This window comes from Heptranchias perlo, chromosome 12, assembly GCF_035084215.1.
Source record: "Heptranchias perlo isolate sHepPer1 chromosome 12, sHepPer1.hap1, whole genome shotgun sequence".
Lineage (NCBI taxonomy): Eukaryota > Metazoa > Chordata > Chondrichthyes > Hexanchiformes > Hexanchidae > Heptranchias > Heptranchias perlo.
This window is the reverse complement of record NC_090336.1, coordinates 47947449-47972378: the sequence shown is the minus strand read 5'-3', so window position 1 is coordinate 47972378 and position 24930 is coordinate 47947449. Positions and strand designations below refer to the sequence as shown.

The 24930-nt window shown below is 39.3% G+C and overlaps 1 protein-coding gene across 2 annotated transcripts in view; it reads left to right on the top strand.

The window, feature by feature from the left end:
- Window positions 1–23164, top strand: part of kif18a (kinesin family member 18A) — a 135941-nt gene extending 112777 nt beyond the window's left edge. For both annotated transcript variants that reach the window (XM_067994087.1, XM_067994086.1), the window contains exons 15-18: window positions 8604–9099; window positions 11049–11147; window positions 21162–21268; window positions 22807–23164. In XM_067994087.1, the coding sequence (XP_067850188.1) occupies window positions 8604–9099; window positions 11049–11147; window positions 21162–21268; window positions 22807–22832 (728 nt within the window). In that variant the 3' untranslated portion in view covers window positions 22833–23164. The remainder of the gene's footprint in view (window positions 1–8603; window positions 9100–11048; window positions 11148–21161; window positions 21269–22806) is intronic.
- The last annotated feature ends 1766 nt before the right edge of the window (window positions 23165–24930 follow it).

The following is a 24930-nucleotide window of genomic DNA, read 5'->3' as shown; positions in this document are numbered from 1 at the left end:
CCTGATTCCCATTGACTTCAATTTTACTAGGGCTCCTTGGTGCCACACTCGGTCAAATGCTGCCTTGATGTCAAGGGCAGTCACTCTCACCTCACCTCTGGAATTCAGCTCTTTTGTCCATGTTTAGACCAAGGCTGTAATGAGGTCTGGAGCCGAGTGGTCCTGGCGGAACCCAAACTGAGCATCGGTGAGCAGGTTATTGGTGAGTAAGTGCCGCTTGATAGCACTGTCGACGACACCTTCCATCACTTTGCTGATGATTGAGAGTAGACTGATGGGGCGGTAATTGGCCGGATTGGATTTGTCCTGCTTTTTGTGGACAGGACATACCTGGGCAATTTTCCACATTGTCGGGTGGATGCCAGTGTTGTAGCTGTACTGGAACAGCTTGGCTAGAGGCGCAGCTAGTTCTGGAGCACAAGTCTTCAGCACTACAGCTGGGATGTTGTCGGGGCCCATAGCCTTTGCTGTATCCAGTGCACTCAGCCGTTTCTTGATATCACGTGGAGTGAATCGAATTGGCCGAAGACTGGCTTCCGTGATGGTGGGGATATCGGGAGGAGGCTGAGATGGATTATCCACTCGGCACTTCTGGCTGAAGATGGTTGCAAACGCTTCAGCCTTGTCTTTTGCACTCACGTGCTGGACTCCGCCATCATTGAGAATGGGGATGTTTACAGAGCCTCCTCCTCCCGTTAGTTGTTTAATTGTCCACCACCATTCACGACTGGATGTGGCAGGACTGCAGAGCTTTGATCTGATCCGTTGGTTGTGGAATCGCTTAGCTCTGTCTATAGCATGTTGCTTCCGCTGTTTAGCATGCATGTAGTCCTGAGTTGTAGCTTCACCAGGTTGGCACCTCATTTTTAGGTACGCCTGGTGCTGCTCCTGGCATGCTCTTCTACACTCCTCATTGAACCAGGGTTGATCCCCTGGCTTGTTGGTAATGGTAGAGTGAGGAATATGCCGGGCCATGAGGTTACAGATTGTGCTGGAATACAATTCTGCTGCTGCTGATGGCCCACAGCGCCTCATGGATGCCCAGTTTTGAGCTGCTAGATCTGTTCTGAATCTATCCCATTTAGCACGGTGGTAGTGCCACACAACACGTTGGATGGTGTCCTCAGTGCGAAGACGGGATTTCATCTCCACGAGGACTGTGCGGTGGTCACTCCTACCAATACTGTCATGGACAGATGCATTTGCGACAGGTAGATTGGTGAGGACGAGGTCAAGTAAGTTTTTCCCTCGTGTTGGTTCGCTCACCACCTGCCGCAGGCCCAGTCTAGCAGCTATGTCCTCTCAATCATATATTCCTAACTTTAATTAAATGTCAGAGACAGAAAAGTTTCAGATGTTCTGGTTCTACCAGTTCCAACTTCTTTAAGGGACTGCATTTTCTGCAATAAAAACAGAAAATGCTGAAAATACTCAGCAGGTCAGGCAGCATCTGTGGAGAGAGAAACAGTTAACATTTCAGGTCGATGACATTCTCTGCTATTGATTCCCATTCTTAGGTCCCTATGTTCATTGGTACAGGAATTGTGGCAGAACATGAGCCATCTCTATAATTTTGTTCCAGGTTTGAACTTTATATTAATTTAAACACTCCATGACACGTCCCTGGCAGACTTATCTTTAGGTTCTTGTGTAAAGGGGGAGAAGATTATCCAAATTTACATTCTGACCACTTAGTTAACCAATATTTGAATATTTTTCTCAACCCTACTTGCAAGGAACCTATTTAAAATAACCTGCATCGTTCAATTAAGTGTCTTGATTTCACATTAAAAATAAGAGGTTTAACTGATGCCATGCTCCAAGCTGCCTTCAAATATTTAGAATACAGAGTTTATTGAAAAAACTGGAAAATCTTTTCGTATTTTACCGAAGAATTCAATTTCTCCAGACAAAGAATTAGAATGTCTAGATTCCTTGGAAAAATGCATGACAGCTGATTACTCCTACAAATCAGAATCTTATGTAACGAGCTTTGCTAGACTTGGTTTTCCCACACCAAGTTGAGCTCATGTTTTTTTTTGTACTAAGGAGGACTATTTCTAATTTTTAAATGACCATAATTGTATAACCTCCAAAGCGAGCTTTGGATGCATTTGGTGCTGGCATTGGTGCAAGTGCCAAAATCATCAATTCTTCTTAATTGTCATTAACAGCCTATTTCTGTGCTGTAGACTCATTGTAACTCAACTGCTGATAGGGGTAGATGAAGTAGAGAGGAAGGAGACTCGTGTGGAACAAGAAAGGCTGGCATAGACCAGTTGGGCCAAATGGCCTGTTTCTGTGCTGTTGACTCAATACAACTCAATATTTCAGACTTGTCTCTGGATCTTCAATGTGAACTTTTGAAAATGCCATTTAGCATTTGGGATCGTGCTGGAATTACTATGGGATCGTGCTGAAATTTTGGAAGGCTTTAAAAGGCACCAAAAAAACATGAATGTAATTGTTAAAATTGACTACCAAAATAGAGTAAATCTCCAAGCTTTTATGGACAATGTCCTACTTAGCAGGATTTCAAGTCGTAAAGAATTGCTAAATAGGAGTACTTTCTACACCTGTTTTCCAACAGTGATGCCACTCTACTTTCAACCTCACCCTCATTGGCCAGCATCCGTGTGGCAAGTGTTTAGCGGCTCTTAGACCATTGGAAGGCAATAATCTCTAATGCCTGGGTCATCAATATGATGAATCTGAATAGTAAACCTCACTAAATTCTTTTGGATTGTCTGTCTCAATCATTAGCATGACCCAGGCTGAGCATCATGTTTTGAAACAAAGTAATGCTTTCAAATTTCTTCATCCATTTGCAATTAAAAGAGTTCTGTCCAGACAGATCTTCCTCGTGTGGTCCATTATTGCACCTGGAAAGTCACAAGGTTCCCACCAAATTATTTGACAGCACCATCTCAGTAAATTAAAGAAATGGTCCAAAATATGAACCTCACTGCTTTTCACATGTGGTGTGGTACAATGTAATTAGTTTGTGACGGGAATGTTGCTTGGTAACATCCATATGTGATGAGTGTTGATAATGGGGATCTTCTGGTCCTGTTTACCAAATGTGGTTATAACATCTTGTGCAGATTAACAAAACCATGTGCTCGACTCTGTTTCCCAGCACTTGTAGGACAAAATGGAAATAACTTTGTCTCCTACAGAGTGATCACACATTAATGTAAAAATATCCAGAAAATTTCTAGATTCTCTTCAAATATTCTTTTGAGATTTAAAACTAGATTTTAATTTATCCGTTTGGTCGGACAAATGTTAAGTAATTTGATTTTTTTTAAATCACCGTATATGATTAATGAGTGGGAAATCCATGAATTATATTATCTTTCAGATTGTTTTGCTTAGTATTATAATCAATCATCTGTACATAACAAATAGGAGCAGGAGAAGGCCATACAGCCCCTTGAGCCTGCTCTGCCATTTAATCTGATCGTGGCTGATCTTTGATCTCAATTCCACTTTCCCGCCCGATCCCTATATCCCTTGATTCCCTTAGAGTCCAATTCGATCTAAGTCTTGTATATACTCAAAAACTGAGCATCCACAGCCCTCTGGGAAAGAGAACTCCAAAGATTCACTACCCTTTGAGTGAAGAAATTCTTCCTCATCTCAATTCTAAATCACCCACCCCTTATCCTGAGACTATGCCCCCCATTTATAGACTCTCCAGCCAGGGTAAACAGCCTCTCCACATCTACCCTATCGAGTCCTCTTAAGAATTTTATACATTTCAATGAGATCATCTCTCATTCTTGTAAACTCCAGAGAATATAGGCCCATTCTTCTCAATTGCTCCTCGTAGGACAACCCTTTCATCCCAGGAATCAAACTAGCGAATCGCCTCTAAGGCAAGTATATTCTTCCTTAGGTAAGGAAACCAAAACTATACGCAGTACTCCAGGTGTGGTCTCACCAAAACCCTGTACAGTTGTAGCAAGACCTCATTACTCTTGTACTCCAACCCCCTTGCAATAAAGGCCAACATAAATTTGCCTTCCTAATTGCTTGCTGTACCTGCATGTTAGCTTTCTGTGTTTCGTGGAAATATTTAATAGTTTCTCATTATTTAAAAAATATTCTGTTTTTCTATTCTTCTTACCAAAGTAAATAACCTCACATTTCCCCACATTATACTCCACCTGCCAACTTCTTGCCCACTCACTTAACCTGTCTATATCCCTTTGCAGGCTCTTTATGTCCTCCTCACAGCATACTTTCCCACGTAGCTTTGTATCATCAGCAAACTTGGGTACATTACACTCGGTCCCTTCATCTAAATCATTAAATAGCTGAGGCCCAAGCACTGATCTTTGCGGCACCCCACTAGTTACAGCCTGCCAACCTGAAAATGACCCGTTTATTCCTACTCTCTGTGTTCTGTGTGGCACCTTATCAAATGCCTTTTGAAAATCCAAATAGAGGTTCCCCTTTATCTACCCTGTTTGTTGCATCCTCAAAAAACTCTAATAGATTTGTCAAACACGATTTCCCTTTTATAAAACCATGTTGACTCTGCCTAATCATATTATGATTTTCTAAGTACCCTGTTACCACTTCCTTAACAATGGATTCCAGCATTTTCCCAAGGACTGGTGTCAGGCTAACTGGCCCATAATTCCCTGTTTTCTCTCTCCCTCCTTTCTTAAATAGCGGTGTTAGATTTGCTACCTTCCAATCCGCTGGAACCGCTCTAGAATCTAGGGAATTTTGGAAGATCACAACCAATGCATCCACTATCTCTGTAGCCGCCTCTTTTAGAACCCTAGGATGTAGTCCAGGGGATAATCTATTTTTCTATTTCATGCTAGTTTACTCTCATACTCTATTTTCTCCCTCTCAATTTTTTGGTCATCCTTTGCTGGTTTCTAGAACTCTCCCAATCCTCAGACTTACTACTCTTCTTGGCATCATTATAAGCCTCTTCTTTTAATCTAATATTATCCTTAACAATTTTAATTAGCCACGGATGGATCACTTTTCCCTGGAGTTTTTATCTCTCAATGGAATGTATGTTCATTGAGAATTATGAAATATTTCTTTAAATGTTTGCCATTGCATATCTACTGTCATACCTTTTAATCTAATTTCCCAATCTATCTTAGTCAACTCGCCCCCTCATACCTATGTAATTGGCTTTGTTTAAGTTTAAGACTCCAGTTTCTGACTTAAGTATGTCACTCTCGAACTCAATATGAAATTCTATCATATTATGATCACTCTTCCCCAGAGGATCCCTTACTATGAGATTACTAATTAACCCTGTCTCATTACACAACACACAATCTAAAATAGCCAGTTCCCTGGTTGGTTTCACAATGTATTATTCTAAGAAACTGTCCCAAATGCATTCTATGAACTCATCTTCCAAACTACCTTTGCCAATTTGATTTGTCCAGTCTATATGAAGATTAAAGTCCCCCACGATTATTACATTACCTTTGTTACATGCTATTATTCCTTGATTAATACTCTGTCCAACAGAATAGCTATTGTTAGGGGCCCTATAGACCACTCCCACCAATGTTTTCTGCCCCTTGTCATTTCTTATCTCCACCCATACTGATTCTACTTCCTGAGCTTCCAAGCCAAGATCCTTCCTCACTACTATCCTTATGTCATCCTTTATTATCAGGGCTACACCTCCTCTTTTTTCATTTTGTCTGTACCCAGAAAGATTATTGAAATGCTTTACTTTCGCCATGTAGTATAACCCAGCAAATTTATTATAATTGAACATTATTTCCAAATATATTCATTCAGACATATGGTGGCAATATGTTGAAAGAAGAAAAAACCCTGCCATTATTCTATCCCAAATTCTCAAATATTTCTAATTCCATTCATCAATGTCTCTTTTTCATAAACCCTGTTGTGACCTGTGACACGTGCATGCTAAATATTGCTTTCTTACATTTCACATTAAGTTATGACTCCATAAATCTCTCGGTTGTCTGTGATAAATTAAAGAATGACTCAAGTGAAATCACTTAGAAAGGCTGTTAAACTAAATGCAGAGTACTCAATTCTGTGAAAGCAAATCCAAAAAGAGTATTGTAAACTGTAATTTTTATAGCTTAACTACCAGTTCTCCCCTGACATTGCTTGTGGTGAATCAATGGACATGCTAAAAGTGGCAGAAGGATGAGTGACATTAGCAAGACTTTTACTATGTTATAGATGATGCATAGATTAGCTGCTGATTTTTTTTAACAAGCAACTTTTGATAGGATGTTTTGCATAATTTTCAAGTAAAAAGGTCTCCAAAGTTTTATGTTTAATCAAAGTATCTCCCCATGGCATCCACTTCCCACCCTTAAAATAGCAATCCTCTTCATTTGTTTATTCTCCACCTAACCAAGTTGATATGGCTGGTCCAGTTCAATTTCTGATCAGTGGTGACCCCAAGAATGTTGATTGTGGAGGCTGAATGATGAGGGTGCCATTGAAGGTCATGGAGAGGTTGCTGGACTTTCTCTTGTTTGAGCTAGTCATTGCCTGTCACTTTTGGTGGGTGAATGTTCCCTGCCACTTGTCAGCCCAAGTCTGGATATTATCCAGATCCTGTTGCAGGTTGACTTAACGGATTTTTAGATAGCAATCATAACTGGGAGGCCAGGCAGGATTTCTCCTCTTGTCCCCTCCTTAGCTCAGTGTCCTAAAACCAATAGCAGTACTCTAACTGTGACTGTGCTGACATCAGCTGGGGATAACACCTGGAGCATTCTGGTTTGTATGACATAGTACTACACCAAGCGGTACTTCACCCATTATATCATCAGGGGACCTAACTTCGTAATTACAATTTTCATCCAGTGAGTCAGGAACAGAAATATTGTTCTTGGATTGAAATACTTTTTAGCAATATTGCAGGAATACTAACACAATTTAGACTGAAGTTCACATCTATGATAGTGATGCCTTCTTCTTATAAACTCCATTTTGCAATAGCATGTATTTTTATATCTACATCAGTGTGTCCACTGTGAAATCTATATCCAGACTGAACCAAAAAATTGGATCATTTTTCTGCGAATATAATTTTTTGTATACTTACAAATTGCTGTTTATACATGAACATCTAGAAAAACTATGTCCTATTATTTCTTTGCATTGAATCTTTATGATACGTAACTTTTTGTTTTGGCATTCTGAGTTTTTGGTACCCATATTCTAACCCTTAACCAATGAAGTACTCTTGAAGAGTAGTCACTGTTATAATGTAGTTAACGCAGCAGCCATTTTGCACACAGTAAGGTCCTACAAACAGCAATATGATAATGACACGATAATCTGTTTTACTGATATTGGTTGAAGGATAAATGTTGCCAGAACACCAGGGAGAATTTCCCTGCTCTTCTTCGAATAGTGCCATGGGATCGTTTACATCCCCTGAGAGGGCAGACTGTTTTAATGTCGCATCTGAAAGACAGCACCTCTGACAGTGCAGCATTCCCTCAGTACTGCCTAGATTTTGTGCTCAAGTCTCTGGAGTGGGACTTGAAACCATAACCTTCTGACTCGGAGGTGAGAGTGTTACCACTGAGCCACACCTGCCCACTTTGTAGAAATTCACGCTCTACTTAAGACAGAGAAAACTACAGAGTAATTTTCTCTGTTGTCGGGCACATGGCTGTCAATTTTTCTAACAGGAGTGAACTGCAAACGTTTTTTCTGCCTAAGGCTGAAAACAGGGGGAAAAAAGCACTAAATTGGTATTTATTGTAGATTTCGGCAAGTTAAAATCGACCCCTAAGTCAGCAGTTCCCACTCCTCAGGCTCATGCGGCCAGTATACCGCCATTCATTCAGCATACCGGCTTCCACAAGGGTATATGTGAGCCACTCCAAGGGGTCCAGGCCTGGCAAGTGGCCTAGATCCCTGAATATTTCTGAATTTTTAAAAAAAACAATGCAGAGCAGGGTAGTTTGACTCTTCTGAGATGTGACACTTTTGAGAAATGTGATGCAACAATGCATGCTGAACCCAAGACTTTTATTTATATAGATATAGTGAAGACAATGACTATGGTAGAAGGGCCAGAAACTAAACCGGGACTTTTCCATCCCACTGGTTTCCATGGGGCCTTGTTTGAGATGGAAAGTCCAGCCACCCCACTCGGAGCTGGTGTCCTCGAACAAGATGCCTCCTAGTGACAGGGGTGTCCACCATTGATATTTTAATGATGGAACCTCCCACTGACCCCGTACACTTCGGTGAGGTCGGTGCTGGAGATCCCAGCGGGCACATCCTAGCAGTTTCACCAGGATAACACCACTGCAGATTTTCAGGGCTATTATGTTTGACACTTACATTATATCTATGATGCTGAGAGAGCATTTATAAAGATACAGGTAAGTATAGACTGAATTATTTCCTGAAGTCTTTTAATTGATGTTTTCTAATATACTGAAAGTTAACTCTGTATTCAACAAAACATTGCATTTAAAGTTCTTTTATCATGGAAAATTTGTGCTGCTACTTGTGGAATTTATTATAGTATGGTCTAAGATTTCAATAGTATTTGCTTTAACTGTGGCTAATGCATTTTTTGACATTTCCCCTTGCCTTAGAATCAAAGAAAAATCTACTATCAACGGAAAAAGAAGGCAGAGTATCTACTTACAAATCCTCCAGACAAAGGCTGGAGCAATCACTGTTAACTTGCAGCGATCCAGATAATCATGCTGCACAAAACTCCAGCCTTGCTCAGCTGAATGATAGCCTCTCCAAAGAAGGGTTAGCTCTTATACACTACACACCAGAGAGCTGCAAGAAGCAGATTGTGCAAGTTCCCTGTCAGCTGCCTATCTCAAAGCTACAATCCCAAAAGGCAAATTGTCACAGAGAACAGGAGCGGAGCAATTTGAGTGACACAGAGGACGCTGCCTCTGGAATGAGTGAGAATCTAATAAATGTCACATATAACTTAGCAGAATGCAGCCAATCTGCCATGGTCACAACAAGAACTCTACACCCATTTGTGAATAAAACCAATTGTAACGAGACTGTCACTAGTTACAATCTATCATACAAGAATTCCAAGCATCACAGAAGCTTTCTGCAAAGGTTTGTTTTACAGCCTCTCAACATTTTGTTTCAAATTTGTTAAAATGATTGCCTTGCATCATATATTCCCAGAGTTCTAGTGTTAATTGAGTTAAGGATGGAAGATGTTAACTGTGGCATTTTATTCATAACTTTTTAAGTTAATTTTTTTTAAAAGATGCTTGTAATAATATTTCTATTAGATCAGTTGCATGTAATAATAATATTTCCATTAGATCAGTTGCATGTAATAATAATATTTCCAGTAGATCAGTTTGTACATTTAAAATGCAATAAACTCAGTATAGGTTACCATTTTTAATACTGTTGTTCAGCAACATGAAGTAAGTATTAAATTCTCAGAATAAGTTTACTCATCCTGAAATCCTTATAATTATAGTATGGCATTTTGATCTAATCAATACATTTTGTAAGCTAAGTATTGTACGAAAATACCAACAGCAGGAATGCTTGCCTTTCTACGAAAATACCGGTCCTGATTTAATTTAAGGTTTTAAGGCCTACACATGGTAGTAAAAAAACTAGCAGCAATCCAAACAAACAAGTAAGAGGTACCTAAATTCACCAGTACATTAAAGGAATATTCTAGAACAAAGTATCTTTTTCTAATTAAGAAATAAAGACAAGACAGCGGCTGGCTATTTCTGAGGCTAATGTGTTGAAAATGATGTTTCACCACTTGGCCTTGTTTGACTTTAATCTGGGATATTCCTTCAAGTGGTTTCACAAACTGTATCATTTAATTTTACAAGAGTAACTAAGCAAATGATTAGCTGTTACTAGAATATCAAAGGATTCAAAGTTGAGGAATGGTGACCAAACATGCAGATTTTACAACCCCGACATATTTTGTTCAGGACTTTCAAGATTAACAGAATTTTCTAACTAACTATTTTAATTGTAACTAAAATACTGGTTGCCTGCATTGAAACAATTTGTTAATGTTTGTCAACTTTTATGTCAAATACTGTACTAAAATCAATGTGAAAACTTACTGGAGGACAATGTGAAAAACAAGACACATTATTTCTGAAGAAGGTGAAAGAAAGCATATTTGTGGCTTCACGTCACCAATCCCATGCAAATCTAAAGAACGTTCAAGGAATTGGTTCAAATTTTAGTTGCTTTTTAGAGTAAACCTTTGAAAATACCCCTTTATTCACAGTGCCATAAAAAAGTGGACCAATATTATTTTATGTGAATTGATATTTTAAAACAAATTCTGCATTATAAGATCCTGCAAGATGCCTTTATTGGCTACAATATAAAATTACATTAGGAATTAAAACTGAGCAATGATAGAAGACCTTAAATTTACCAGGTAAGTTTTACATCTCTTCATTTGAGTTTAAATTTTCATAACAGTCCCTGCTACTGCTGCTGTTTCAATTTTTTGTTTTCACTGAAAGTCCAAGCTGTAGGTGTTTGTTTTGTAAAGGCATGATTCTTTAAAAATATTATAATGCAGCGCAGATGAAAGCCTTTTTATTTTGACGCTTGTGCTGATAGCTGCAGATGAACATGTGTAGCAGTATTGTCCAAACTTAATCTGCGGTCAGCATTAGATGCTGGAAGCACAAACTGATTTTGACCTCTTAGAGTAACCTTTTCATGGAAACAAAATGGTTTTTCAACATTGAAGTATGACTGTGCCTACACAGTGGAAAAAGCTTTATTTTAATTGTTTAAAACAAAAGCATTTTAAGAATAAAAAGATTGTTTCTTGGCTTAAATTATTTCCTATTAACATCAGTTTGTGAATTTGGTTACTATTATATTTGTAACCTGAATTGCTTAGGAGTATTCAACATAAAAACTTTTTTATATATAAAAAAATGCCTTGAAATTGATTGCTTGAAAGTAAGTTTGTCTTTGTTTCTGTTTGCTATATAAAAACCTGTTATTGGTTTCTCAATAAGTAATTATTTTATGTGTAATTATTGCTACAGGTTGGGTCTGCCATCATTGCTATCTTCAAATGGGACAATCAGCAAGCCTTCTTATATGGCCTTAACGTCTGCTGCCAGGAAAAAAAGGAAATCTGGAAGGTGAGTCAGGAACTTCAGGCTGAGATTTCAGTTTTCAAGATAGCTTGGAAATGCACTTGACTATTTTTGAGGTTGAGAAAACCTTTTCAAACTGTAGTCAATTATTGGCATAAGCAAGTTACTGTGAGATAATGTGAATGTCTTGGCAGTGTGTAGAGAATGAACCTCTTTCAAAGGATTTAAGCGCCCATACTTAAGGTAGATAATCTAATATTTCCTAGAGTTTAATTTGAGAGGTTTGTTTTAAATGTTCCATACATTCCACGATGTTAAAGTATTATAGTGATTTTATATATATATGTATGTACAATATATATATATATAGATAGATAGATAGATAGATAGATAGATGTATATACAGATAGAGATATATATATATATATATATATATATACACACACGTCATATATGTACAGCATAAACTGTGATCATTGCTGTTAATTGAACCTGATCGTGGGAGAGAAAAAGAATATTTTAGTTATGGGGCCCAGAAATACAGTATTTGCTACTAAGGAGGGGAATGTACAAAATTAGATTGTATTTTTGCCAACTTGCTTCATGCAGTACCTAGAAAGAAAAATTGCCACAGTAACCCAGTTGTGAAGATGGGAAACCCCAATTTTTTTCAGCTATAGAACAGAATAATATCTTACAAAACAAAGGCATTAACTAAGTTGCCACTGAAGGAACAAATTAAAGATTTGTTCCACTGGGTTTTCTTGGCCATTGTGATTTTATCAAAGTGTTTGTCCAAATAGTGACCACCACAGTTATGGCGCACAAAGAGCCCAGCCTGTAGTGCTTCAACTCCACTATGAGTACTGATATCAATCAGTGAAGAATTAACTCTGATGTTACCTGATGTAGACGTATGGAGATATCACATTGTTCACCAAGGCTCCAACCAATTTCCCTTCCCTTTCTTTAACACTCAGGAAGGAGAAACTGGAGGATATCTCTCTTCTCATTAGGATCCTCAGGACACATCTTGATGAGTGCAATGTCTATCTCAAAGGCACAAGTCCAGCTTCTGGGTGTGGTTGGGACAAGTAAATGTGCCATCTTAATTTGAATGGATACATCAAAGTTTTGCATTGTTTTCACCACCACAGCAGCTAGCAGCAAAAATTGTATGGAAAAAAATCTACTTCAGACTCAAGCAATGGCTCCCCTTGAGGCCATCTGCAAAGCAGCTTTCATGCTTTCATCAAGCATCTTGGTTGACTCAGCTTAGGTTCATCAATGCTTCATCACAGCTTTGATATGCTCCAAGCTGGCCTGCAAAGACAACTCCTCAGAGATCCAGCCTTAGTTATTGTACTCCCTTGTTGTGGAAGTTGAATGAATGAATGATGAAGAATAGTAGATTACTTGCTATAGGTGGACTCTTCCTTGTTCTTTGATAGAGTTCAACTTCCACATACAAAAGGTCTCCCCAGCCTACCCCACATTCTTTTTCAGCTGACATAACTTGGAATTACTTCACTTTTTATACTTTAATATTTTACTCTTTTTGACCATTTTATTATGAATAGATTTATACCTGCCACTCTTTTATTATTCTTACTGCCATTTCCGGTGCTCTTGATGGCCTAAAGATCTCACTGATACCTTTCTAGAGCAAAATAACCAGAGGCATTGACAGTGGTGGACTTCCTCTAAATGCTAAGATCTCATTAGAAATTTAGTTATGTAAAGTAATTATTATTTCACACCTTGTAATCAACCTATATGCAGCAACTTATGAAATTGATTGTCAGCTTGTGCTGACTCTATTGAAGCTCTGAGAAGTCAACTAGATTGCATATTGATTCAGCAAAGAGTAATGGATTTGGGATAGGAACACCTGAAATATGGCCAGATTTGGACTTGACTCATGAGACAAGTAGCATGTGCCATATGGCCCTTTTCTGATCCTACATTCTTATGTTCTTACAAACCACATATTGACTAATTCTCAGAATATGCCATTTAAACCAAGTGGAACACAACTTTGTTCTGTTGTGACTTAACATTGTGAAAGCAAGTAGTAGTACTGTGGAAGACTGCTCACAGAATGTAACACAGTTGCATGTATTGTCATGTGGTCATGTTCAAGTTGGTGAGTTCTGTATGGAGGTGGGCCGATATCTACATGCCATGGAACACTAGAAAAATGTTACCCTTAATTTCTAAATTTCATGAAATGGTCTTCGATGCAAGGTTCAAATAATTGTAAGCATGAGGAAGAACAGTTAAAAAGGCTGTTCTCATTATTTGTGTGCATCGTGATATGTAGCATAATTTTGAGTGGGGAGTTGATACCATTTCAAAAGTAATACACCTAAATCATCAGTATTCATTATGCACATATGGTATAAATAGAAAAGAAAGAATGACAGAAGAGAGGTATTTGAAAAAAATAAACTGAAGAAGAATCATAAGAGAAAGAAAACTGAACATTTCCATCAGGGGATTGCAAAATGAGCAACAAGAGCATTGAAGAGTTCCAACAGTTACTTACACGATACAAGCTGATTATTGGTTTTGCTTTGAAGTTTTCAGAAAAATGCTGAGATTGAAAAAGAATCAGAAGTTTAAGAAAATGAAAGCAGTGTAGAAAAAGCAGCCTAAGAGGCTCTTTAGAAAAGCTGAAACAGGAAGCCAATATGATATAAAGATAGCATCTGCAGAAATAAGAAGTTGAAAATCCTGAGAGAAAAGTTGAGATTGATGTTTAAACAATAGAAATTACAAGCAGAACAAAAAGAATTTTAAAAGTAAAAGCTCAGTTCTTGCTCCAGTCCAATGTGCTATTTGGCTGGTTCCCAATAGCATAATGAAAGCTCATGGTACAGTATTTCAGATTTGACCATTATTTGCCAAACTGCAATTCAGCAAAGTGAAATAATGTGAAAAAATGTGAAGTAACACATTTTGGAAGTGAGGGATGAAATACACAGAGGAGATGAGTAGAGGGACTTTGGTGTGCAGTTACACAAGTCATTAAAGGTGGCAGCCCGGGTAATTTAGGCCATTAAAAAGGAAAATTGAAGCTTTAGTTTTGTATCTAGAGGCATAAAGATAGATTTTTCAAGTCCACTCATGTGGCAAGTTTTTCAATGTGCGATTGCAATATGCGAGGACTTGGAAAATCTACCCCGTAGATTGCAAAAGTAAAGAGAATTCCGCACCCCATTAAAAGGATTTTTTTAAAAAAGATCTTGCATTTATGTAGTTCCTTTTGCGTCTTCAGGACTCCCAAAGGGCTTTACAGTCAATTTATGGATATCAGGAAATGGCAAACTTAATACTACAGCTACTTTGTATTGATCTTTACAGTAGAGGATGAGAATAAAATACCAGAGATACATGGAAAAATAAAAATAAATCAAGGAGAGGAACTAACTAGATTCAATATAAGTTTTTTAAAAATGGTGATGGAGAATCTAATGTTATTAAAGATAGACAAATCTCTAGGACCCAATAGTTTCCACCCTAGGGTATTAAAAGAAGTAGGTGAGGAAATTGATGATGCGTTAGTCGTGATCTTCCAAAGTTTTCTCGAGTCAGGAATTGTCCCCTTGCATTGGAAAATCCCAATGTCACTCCACTATTTAAGAAGGGTAAGAGAGATAAACTAGGAAATTATAGGCCTAATAGTCTAATGTCAGTTGTGGGGAAGTTACTAGAATCTGTTATTAGGGACAGAGTGATTGAATATTTGGATAAATATGATCTGATGGATTTGTAACGGGTAAGTCATGTCTAATGAACCTAGTTAAATTTTTTGAGGAGATAACTAATGTGGTAGATAAGAGAGTGTCTATAGATGTTATTTATATGGACTTCCAGAAGGCATTCGACAAGGTTCCACATAAGAGACTTAACAAAAATGAGAGCACATGGAATTGGAGGCATCCTATTGGCTTGGATAGGGAATTGGTTAGGGGATAGGAGACAGAGAGTATGGATAATGGGTATGTACTCAAATTGACAGGATGTAACTAGTGGTGTCCCCCAGGGATCTGGACTGGGGCCGCAACTTTTCGCTATATTTATAAATGACTCGGATGAAGGAATAGAGAGCCGTATATCTAAGTTTGCTGATGACACTAAGTTAGGTGGCACAGTAAATAGTGTAGATGGGAGTAGAAAGTTGCAAGGGTCATTGATAGATTAGGTGTGTGGGCAAAACAGTGGCAGATGGAATTGAATGTGTGAAAATGTGAGGTCACCCACTTTGCACCTAAGAAAGATAGATTGGAATATTTTCTAAGTGGCAATAAGCTAGGAATTGTGGATGAGCAAAGAGATTTAGGGGTCCAAGTACAGAAATCACCAAAAGCTAGTGGACAGGTACAAAAAATAATTTAAAAGGCTAATGGAATGTTGGTCTTTATCTCAAGAGGGCTGAAATACAAAGGGGTGGAAGTTATGTTACAGCAGTATAGACCTCTGGTTAGACCCCATCTAGAGTACTGCATTTAGTTCTTGATACTGCACCTCGAAGGATATATTGGCCTTAGAGGGCATGCAGCGCAGATTCACCAGAATGATGCTGGGGCTAAAAGGGTTAAATTATGAGGACAGGTTGCATAGACTAGGCTTGTATTCCCTTGAATATAGAAGATTAAGGGGTAATCTAATTGAAGTGTTTAAGATGATTAAAGGATACGGTAGAGTAGATAGAGAGAAACTATTTCCTCTGGTGGGAGAGTCCAGAACAAAGGGTTATAAGCTTGAAATTAGAGCTAGGCCATTCAAGGGTGATAACAGAGCACACTTCTTCACTCAAAGGGTAGTGGGAATCTGGAACTCTCTCCCCCAGAAAGCTGTTGAGGTTAGGTCAATTGAAAATTTCAAAACTGCGATTGATAGATTTTTGTTAGGCAAGGGTATTAAGGATTACGGAACCAAGGCAGCTAGATGGAGTTAAGATACAGATCAGCCATGATATAATTAAATGGCGGAACAGGCTCGAGTGGCTGAATGGCCTACTCCTGGTCCTATGATCTTATGTGTTTTGTTGTTTTGTAGGTAAACACACTAGCCAATTTACACACAGCAAGGTCCCACAAACAGCAATGAGATAATTGACCAAGTAATCTGTTTTTGGTGTTGCTGGTTGAGGGATGAATGTTGGCTAGGATATTCCCCTGCTCTTTTTTGAATAGCGCCATGGGATCTTTAACTTTCAACTGAGAGGCCAGACGGGGCCTCGGTTTAATGACTCATCCGAAAGACAGTACCTCCCAACAATGCAGTACTCCCTCAGTGAAGTGTCAGTTTAGATTACGTGCTCAAGTCCTGAAGTGAGGCTTGAACCCTTCTGACTCAGAGGTAAGAGTGCTACCAACAAGCCAAGACTGACATTTTTAAAAGCAATGGAAAAGGTGCAGCATTGATTTAGCAGAATATTACTTGGTATTCAATGGCCGATAGTAGTGAGGGCAGAACAGTAGAAAGATTTATAGGTATTATAAAAGATTGTTTCCTTCCACAACATGCTCGGTTTGAAACTAGGGGAAATCAGGTACTGGGCCTAGTCTTTCGTAGTGACCCCACCGCAGTATCGGACCTCCATGTGGGGAACACCTGAGCAACAGTGGCCATAATATTATTAGATTTAACTTGATCAACCAAACAAACGCTGCTGAAAATGTAATGCTAATATTAGATTATAAGAGTACTAAATTTGCAAAGATGGCAGATTACTTGAATAAGATTGATCAGGTAGTCCTTACTAGGTAGGAATAAAGTAACACTAAAGAAATATGGAATGCTTTTAAAACCATCTTTAGGCAGAAGGAAGTCATGTATGTCAGGGCAAGTTGATAAGGCAGTTAAGAAAGTGTATGGCATACTTGGCTTTGTAAATAGGGGCATTGAATACAAACAAGGAAGTCATATGGGACGTTATGGGAGGTTAGGGAGGAAATTGCGGGTCCCCTAGCAGAGATATTTGAATCATCCACCGCTACAGGTGAGGTGCCTGAAGATTGGAGGGTAGCAAATGTTGTGCCTTTGTTTAAGAAGGGCGGCAGGGAAAAGCCTGGGAACTACAGACCAGTGAGCCTGACATCTGTAGTGGGTAAGTTGTTAGAGGGTATTCTGAGGGACAGGATCTACAGGCATTTGGAGAGGCAGGGACTAATTAGGAACAGTCAGCATGGTTTTGTGAGAGGAAAATCATGTCTCACGAATTTGATTGAGTTTTTTGAAGGGGTAACCAAGAAGATAGATGAGGGCTGTGCAGTAGACGTGGTCTACATGGACTTCAGCAAAGCATTTGACAAGGTACCGCATGGTAGGTTGTTACATAAGGTTAAATCTCATGGGATCCAAGGTGAGGTAGCCAATTGGATACAAAATTGGCTTGACGACAGAAGACAGAGGGTGGTTGTCGAGGGTTGTTTTTCAAACTGGATGCCTGTGTCCAGCGGTGTGCCTCAGGGATCGGTGCTGGGTCCGCTGTTATTTGTTATTTATATTAATGATTTGGATGAGAATTTAGGAGGCATGGTTAGTAAGTTTGCAGATGACACCAAGATTGGTGGCATTGTGGACAGTGAAGAAGGTTATCTAGGATTGCAACGGGATCTTGATAAATTGGGCCAGTGGGCCGATGAATGGCAGATGGAGTTCAATTTAGATAAATGTGAGGTGATGCATTTTGGTAGATCGAATCGGGCCAGGACCTACTCCGTTAATGGTAGGGCGTTGGGGAGAGTTATAGAACAAAGAGATCTAGGAGTACAGATTCATAGCTCCTTGAAAGTGGAGTCACAGGTGGATAGGGTGGTGAAGAAGGCATTCAGCATGCTTGGTTTCATTGGTCAGAACATTGAATGCAGGAGTTGGGATGTCTTGTTGAAGTTGTACAGGGCATTGGTGAGGCCACACTTGGAGTACTGTGTACAGTTCTGGTCACCCTATTATAGAAAGGATATTATTAAACTAGAAAGAGTGCAGAAAAGATTTACTAGGATGCTACCGGGACTTGATGGTTTGACTTACAGGGAGAGGTTAGACAGACTGGGACTTTATTCCCTGGAGAGTAGGAGGTTAAGGGGTGATCTTATAGAAGTCTATAAAATAATGAGGGGCATAGATAAGGTCGATAGTCAAAATCTTTTCCCAAAGGTAGGGGAGTCTATAACGAGGGGGCACAGATTTAAGGTGAGAGGGGAGAGATACAAAAGGATCCAGAGGGGCAATTTTTTCACTCAAAGGGTGGTGAGTGTCTGGAACGAGCTGCCAGAGGCAGTAGTAGAGGCGGGTACAATTTTGTCTTTTAAAAAGCATTTGGACAGTTACATGGGGAAGATGGGTATCGAGGGATATGGGCCAAGTGCAGGCAATTGGGACTAGCTTAGTGGTATAAACTGGGCGACATGGACATGTTGGGCCGAAGGGCCTGTTTCCATGTTGTAACTTCTATGATATGATTCTTTACGAATCACTGGTTAGGCCTCAGCTGGAGTACTGGGCACCACATTTTAGGAAGGATGTCAAGGCCTTGGAAAGGGTACAGAGGAGGTTTACCAGGATGATACTAGGGATGAGGAACTTCAATTATATGGAGAGATTGAAGAAGCTGGGATTGTTCTCCTTAGAGCAGAGAAGGTTAAGGGGAGACCTAAAAGAAGTATTCAAAATAATGAGGGGTTTTGATAGAGCAAATAGGGAGCAGCTGTTTCTGCTGGCAAGTGGGTCAGTAACCAGAGGTCATAGATTTAAAATAATTGGGAAAAAAGCTAGAGGGGAAATGAGGAGAAATTTTTTCACACAGAGGGTTAAGATCTGGAACACACAACTTGAAAGAGCGGTGGAAGCAGATTCCATTGGAACTTTCAAAAGGCAATTGGACATGTACTTGAAGAGGACTAATTTGCAGAGTTATGGGGAAAAAGCTGGGATGTGGAACGAAATGGGACAGCTCTTTCAAAGAGAAAGCACAGGCAAGATGGGCTGAATGGCCTCCTGTGCTGTAAGAGTCAATGATTCTATGTCCCTAGGGTTAAAAGAAGGGCATGTAGTAAAATAAAATCAAATTGGCTAACAGGTCATGTCAAAAGACAAAATTAGATTAAAGCAGAAATATGTTTCTAGGTTTTAAAGTAAGTAACTCTCAGGAGAACAGGGATAGGTATCACACTTAACTGAGGGCAACAAAAGCAGTTATCAGAGCAATCAAAAGCACACTGGAGAAAAGGATAGTATATAGATGTGGTAATGATGGCAAGATCTTTCTCAGCTATATTAACAGTTAGAGGGCTATTAAGGATTGTACAGGGCCATTAAAGGGTTCCACAGAACAGATCTGGATATTGCAGAGGTTTTAAATATCTACTTGGCATCAGTCTTCACTACTGAAGATCATGCTGGGTTGCTAATAATACAACATTGGGTTGATGCTATAATTGAACGTGTTAAACTAGTTGCGGACATAGTCCCCGCTAGAATTAATTACCTTAAAATGGTTCGGGCTGCTGGCCTTGATGGCACATATTAGGGTGCTCAAAGAAATCAGGGCTGTGTTCTCTGAGCCACTATATTTTGGGTCTGGATTATTCCCACGTACTGGAGAGAGCGTCATGTAGTACCAATATATGAAAATGGCGATGTCAGAACCAGGGAACTATAGGCCCATTAGTTTGAATTCAGTTATAGGCAAGTTCCTAGAAGGAATCATTAGAGATGCACTGTACGACCAGCTAGAAAGAGAAGAAGTTGTTCAGGAATCTCAGCAAGCCCGGTCAGTAATGTTGATCTTGGCTTTCAAAAAATCTTTGACAAAGTACTACAAAAAGGCTACTAAACCAAATAGTCTGGTGGGAATGACAGGCAGATTTTGGGTCAGATAAGGAACTGGTTGCATTTACATAGACAGAAGGTAGTTAGCAATGGTAGAGGATCTGCATGGCAGCCCCTCACTAGTGGAGTTTCTCAGGAATCGATGTTGAAAAATTTGTGATCGTACAGGCTTTGAATTAGATCTATATCTTGGAGTTAAATAAACGTGTTATGAAATCAGCAGTGGTTCGTATCATTCAAGAGTGAGCTTTGCTCTATCAGTTTAAATTTTTTGAGTGGCTTAGTAGGTGCATCAGATTAAAAAGTGATAGACCACTGACTTTCACCACAAGCCTGCAATACTTTTATAAGAAGTTACCATTTTATTTTGGAGGATTTGTCTTCTACAGGAAGCATATGTTTGCAATAGTTTTTTTTTTAAAACCTGTCCTTTCACTCTCGGTTTCTCTCATCATATCTTAGATGCCCTTGCTTACCCGACTTGTTTTTTGTCTCCATGATTGAATAGTTTCCATAGCAATAAGGTGGGTGGGAGATGTAAGCAAGCAACCCCAATATGGAGCTGAGCTTTTGAATACAGGTTTGAAAACCAGGAAGGGAGAGTCAGAGACTTGCTGTTTGAATCAAATTTGGATGAATGGCAATCCCAATTGTATCCAATTTTGATCAAGAATTTATTTTACATACAGCAGGGAAGTGTGTAAAAACAAGCTTTATTTTACTACAATTGTCACTGATAGGGAACAGTAAACATTGGGATATGGCTGTGTGGATTATTGGAAGTTGACTGTTAGTTATTTTTAGTTTGTTGTTTCTTCACTGAGCACTCTGAACATATGTATAATTTGTGTGACTTTTGGTATTAAATGGCTAAATGACATAATGAGAAAGCTTATGAGGCTTGTATTCAGTGCCATCTCTAATTTGCAGTTTATTAAGAAAGCACAAGTTTTAAACTAAGTGTTTTAATTCTATAGAATGTGTTTCAACTACAGCAATGTAATTCCATGTGCCCCATCATAATGCCATAGAAAAGCAAAAGCAATATAACTGTACTCTGATCTCATTTCAGTAGCATCACTTATAATTAATATACATCTCATGTTGCAAACTATGCCAGTCGCAGCCTAAATTTTCATTCTCCGTAGGTTTCTTTAGTTATAAGTGCACTTGGTATGTTGAAATATTACTAATCTTTATTCTCTTCTGATATAGTATCATGGGTCAGAGAGATGGCAATGTAGGACTTCTTGCAGCAAAACGTGTGCGTCAAGATATGCCACCTGTTGTGGTAAAAAAACCTACACGAGTACTCCTGCCAGGTAACTAGTAATGCAAATCAAGAACTTTTTTTAATGTATGAAAAAGCAAACTCGTGGCTCTTTTTCAGATTCTTCTCTCTTCATTTCTTCCTCTACTAGACAATAACCTAGGGAGCTCCAAGAATACTGTCCCTTCAAAGGCATTTTATGATAAATTATATTTACAAGAGTGGTACTTGAAGTATTATCACTGCATGGGGGTGATTTCTGTATTCAAGTGTAAAAGAGTTCTAAATTGGTTTGCACTGCTTTAAGACTTCTCAAGGGCAATTAGGGATGGGCAATAAATGCCGGCCTCGCCAGCGACGCCCACATCCCATGAACGAATTTTTAAAAAGACCTGTCTGAATCTCCATTGCTAATAGCACTCAATTTTCCAGTCTAACCTCATTTGTATAATTATTCACATCTCCATGTACAAACTCAGTTGGGTCATGGGGTGACACCAGTTGTAAGAGAGCAAAATGGTGTGCAAATCAAGTTTGTGGGAATGGGGACAATTAAAGATGAGTGTCACAAGAGGAGGAACAAAAATTTAGAAAGCTTCTGGAGAGCAATAAAAGGCAAATCAACCCATCAGCAGCCCTTGCCAAGGCTGAAGGGGCAGGGGATCAACAAGTGGCAAACCAGGATGAAGTGAAATGGACCCGACCCGTAGATACAGACATGAGCCTGCAGCATGCCTATGGGCAATTTTCAGGCCACAGTTGACCATTACAGTCTCTGCACATGTACTAGCTGTATGCTGCATCGTAACTGCTGGTTTCCTTGCAGCACATGGCAGAGCTTGGCATCTTCCCCTGTGCTGATCCAGACCCTGAGAAAGCAGATTACCAGTGATTCCTCAGGTGGGTTTGCCAGGGCCTACAGAAATGGTTGGTGACATCATGGCAGGTACAGCCAAACAGGTAGTTCTTCGGGCGGGAGTATCAGAAGCCCGCCCCAGCCCCAACTCCAACCGAAGATAGAGCAGGGCCTGAAACCAGCGAGAATCTGGCCAACTGACTTCCTGACATGTACTGTCCTGCTAGCACCCCAAATCAGGGCGCCAGGAGGATGACAATCGACTCCCATCTGTTTATACGGTATTATTTAGATCTATTCTGTTCTCAACATGAGCATAGGAACATAAATGTTTCGCTCAAATCATTTTTGCTTCAGAAAATTCTTGTATGATGTAGGATCAGCCTTGTGACTTAAGTAGAGCTTTGAATTAGTGGCCGATACGGATTGAAAGGAAAGAAAAGGGTAATTTACTCGCTAAAGATGCACAGGTCTTTGTTATCCAATTGATGCCTATGACACCTTCATGATCAGGTGCATAATCTACCTTTCAGACAGACGGAAAAGCTTGCTATGCCCATACAAATTCCTTTTTCCATTTACTTCCTTGCTATGTTTCTATGGCTATATCAAAAGCAGTCTCAATTATGATGTCTGTTTTAAATTTAGGGAATATATCCTTCCAGTTTTTAAACAGAAAAAGGTGTGTGGAATCTATTTTGCGTAATACTGATTTAACAATCTTATGTTTACAGGAAGATCACAAAGCCACAGAGAGTAATACTTGGCTAGAAGGAAACGTGTGTTAAAAGACGACCTCATTTACAATGGTCTATCATGAAATATAGACAAAGGAAGACGTATGAAATCTACGCAGCATATCTAAGTAACGGCAGGTTACAAACATAGTATTGTCTCCCTTAACTGTCCTTTGAGACCATCCATAGTTATTATCTTATCAGATAAAATGATCTAGACTGAATTGTGTTCTTGTCCTGTGGAAAATGTAGTATTGGAATTTATTTCCTTTAAAAGCTATTTTGATTTTCTTCAATCTTATGATCACCCAAACAACCATCATTGAAGTAATTCTACTTCAGTTATTTGTGTACATAGAGAAAATTACTTTTGTTTTATGTAAAATAGTGATATATTTCTAACCAATAAACAAACTTTTAATATGGCTTTGAAATGGATTCTTTCTCAAATAATCTAGATTTAGATTTATCTGTCCATAATATATTAAAAGTGTTGCACCTAGTATGCACTTCCTGTTTGTAGGCCTTACGTTCTGTGTGACAATTTTGTCATGTCTCTGTCATGATTTTACCATGGATAAAATCTAGAAGTAGTTTGTGGTCTTTCCTGGATATTACACGTAGAACTGCTGTTAAACTGAGAATATACTTGTATTATTACGTAGCAAGGCCTCCAACGTTGGGTGGCATTACTATGCCTCTAAACTTGGTGTCCTCGTTCCATCCACAGTCAGCTCTAAGGTATCATTTGCTCTATTCAATTAAACATTTTATCTCATTTTATTTTCATTGTATTTATATTATTCAACAGATGCCTGCCAGCAGTTACATCTTGTCTCCCATCTTCTCTCTTCACCAGAAAGGAGGATTGGTCAACGGACAGAAAACAGAGAGTAGGGATAAACGGGACATTTTCAGGTTGACGGGCTGTAACTGGTGGGGTGCCGCAAGGATCAGTGCTTGGGCCTCAGCTATTTACAATCTATTTAATGACTTAGACGAAGGGACAGAGTGTAAGGTATCCAAGTTTGCCGACAATAGAAAGCTAGGTGGGAAAGTAAGCCGTGAGGAGGACGCAAAGAGATATAGACAGGTTAAGTGAGTGGGCAAGAAGGTGGCAGATGGAGTATAATATGGAGAAATGTGAGGTTATTCACCTTGGTAGGAAGAATAGAAAAACAGAATATTTTTTAAATGGTGAGCAACTATTAAATGTTGGTGTTTAGAGACATTTGGGTATCCTTGTACAAGAAACACAAAAAGTTAGCATGCGGGTGCAGCAAACAATTAGGGAGGCAAATGGCATGTAGGCCTTTATTGCAAGGGGGTTGGAGTACACCAGTAAGAGTCTTCTTACAATTGTACACAGCTTTGGTAAGACCACACCTGGAGTGCTGTTCACAATTTTGGTCTCCTTATCTAAGGAAGGGTATACTTGCCTTGGAGGCGGTGCAACGACAGTTCACTAGATTGATTCCTGGGATGAGAGGATTGAAATATAGAAAATCGGAGCAAGAGTAGGCCATTCGGACCCGCTACGCAATTCAAAATTATCATTGCTGATAGTCTAACTCAGTACCCTGTTCCCGCTTTTTCCCCATATCCTAAGGTTTGACCTATGAGGAGAGATTGAGTAGAATGGGCCTATACTCTCTGGAGTTTAGAAGAATGAGCGGTGATCTCATTGAAACATAAGATTCTGAGGTAGCTTGACAGGGTAAATGCTGAGAGGTTGTTTCCTCTGGCTGGAGAGTTTAGAACTAGAAGGCATATTCTCAGGATAAGGGGTCGGCCATTTAAGACTGAGATGAGGAGGAATTTCATCACTCACAGGGTTGTAAATCTTTGGAATTCTCTACCCCACAGGGCTGTGGCTGCTAAGTCGTTGAGTATATTCAAGGCTGAGATAGATAGATCTTTGGACCCTAGAGGTATCAAGGGATATGGGTATCGGGCGGGAAAGTGAAGTTGAGGTCGAAGATCAGCCATGATCTTATCAAATGACAGAGCAGGCTGGAGGGGCCGTAAGGCCTATTCCTGCTCCTATTTCTTATGTTCTTATGTTTCTCAGCACTAAGCAAAATAGCATTTTGTTTTTAGAGCACAGCTTTAAAGGCAAGT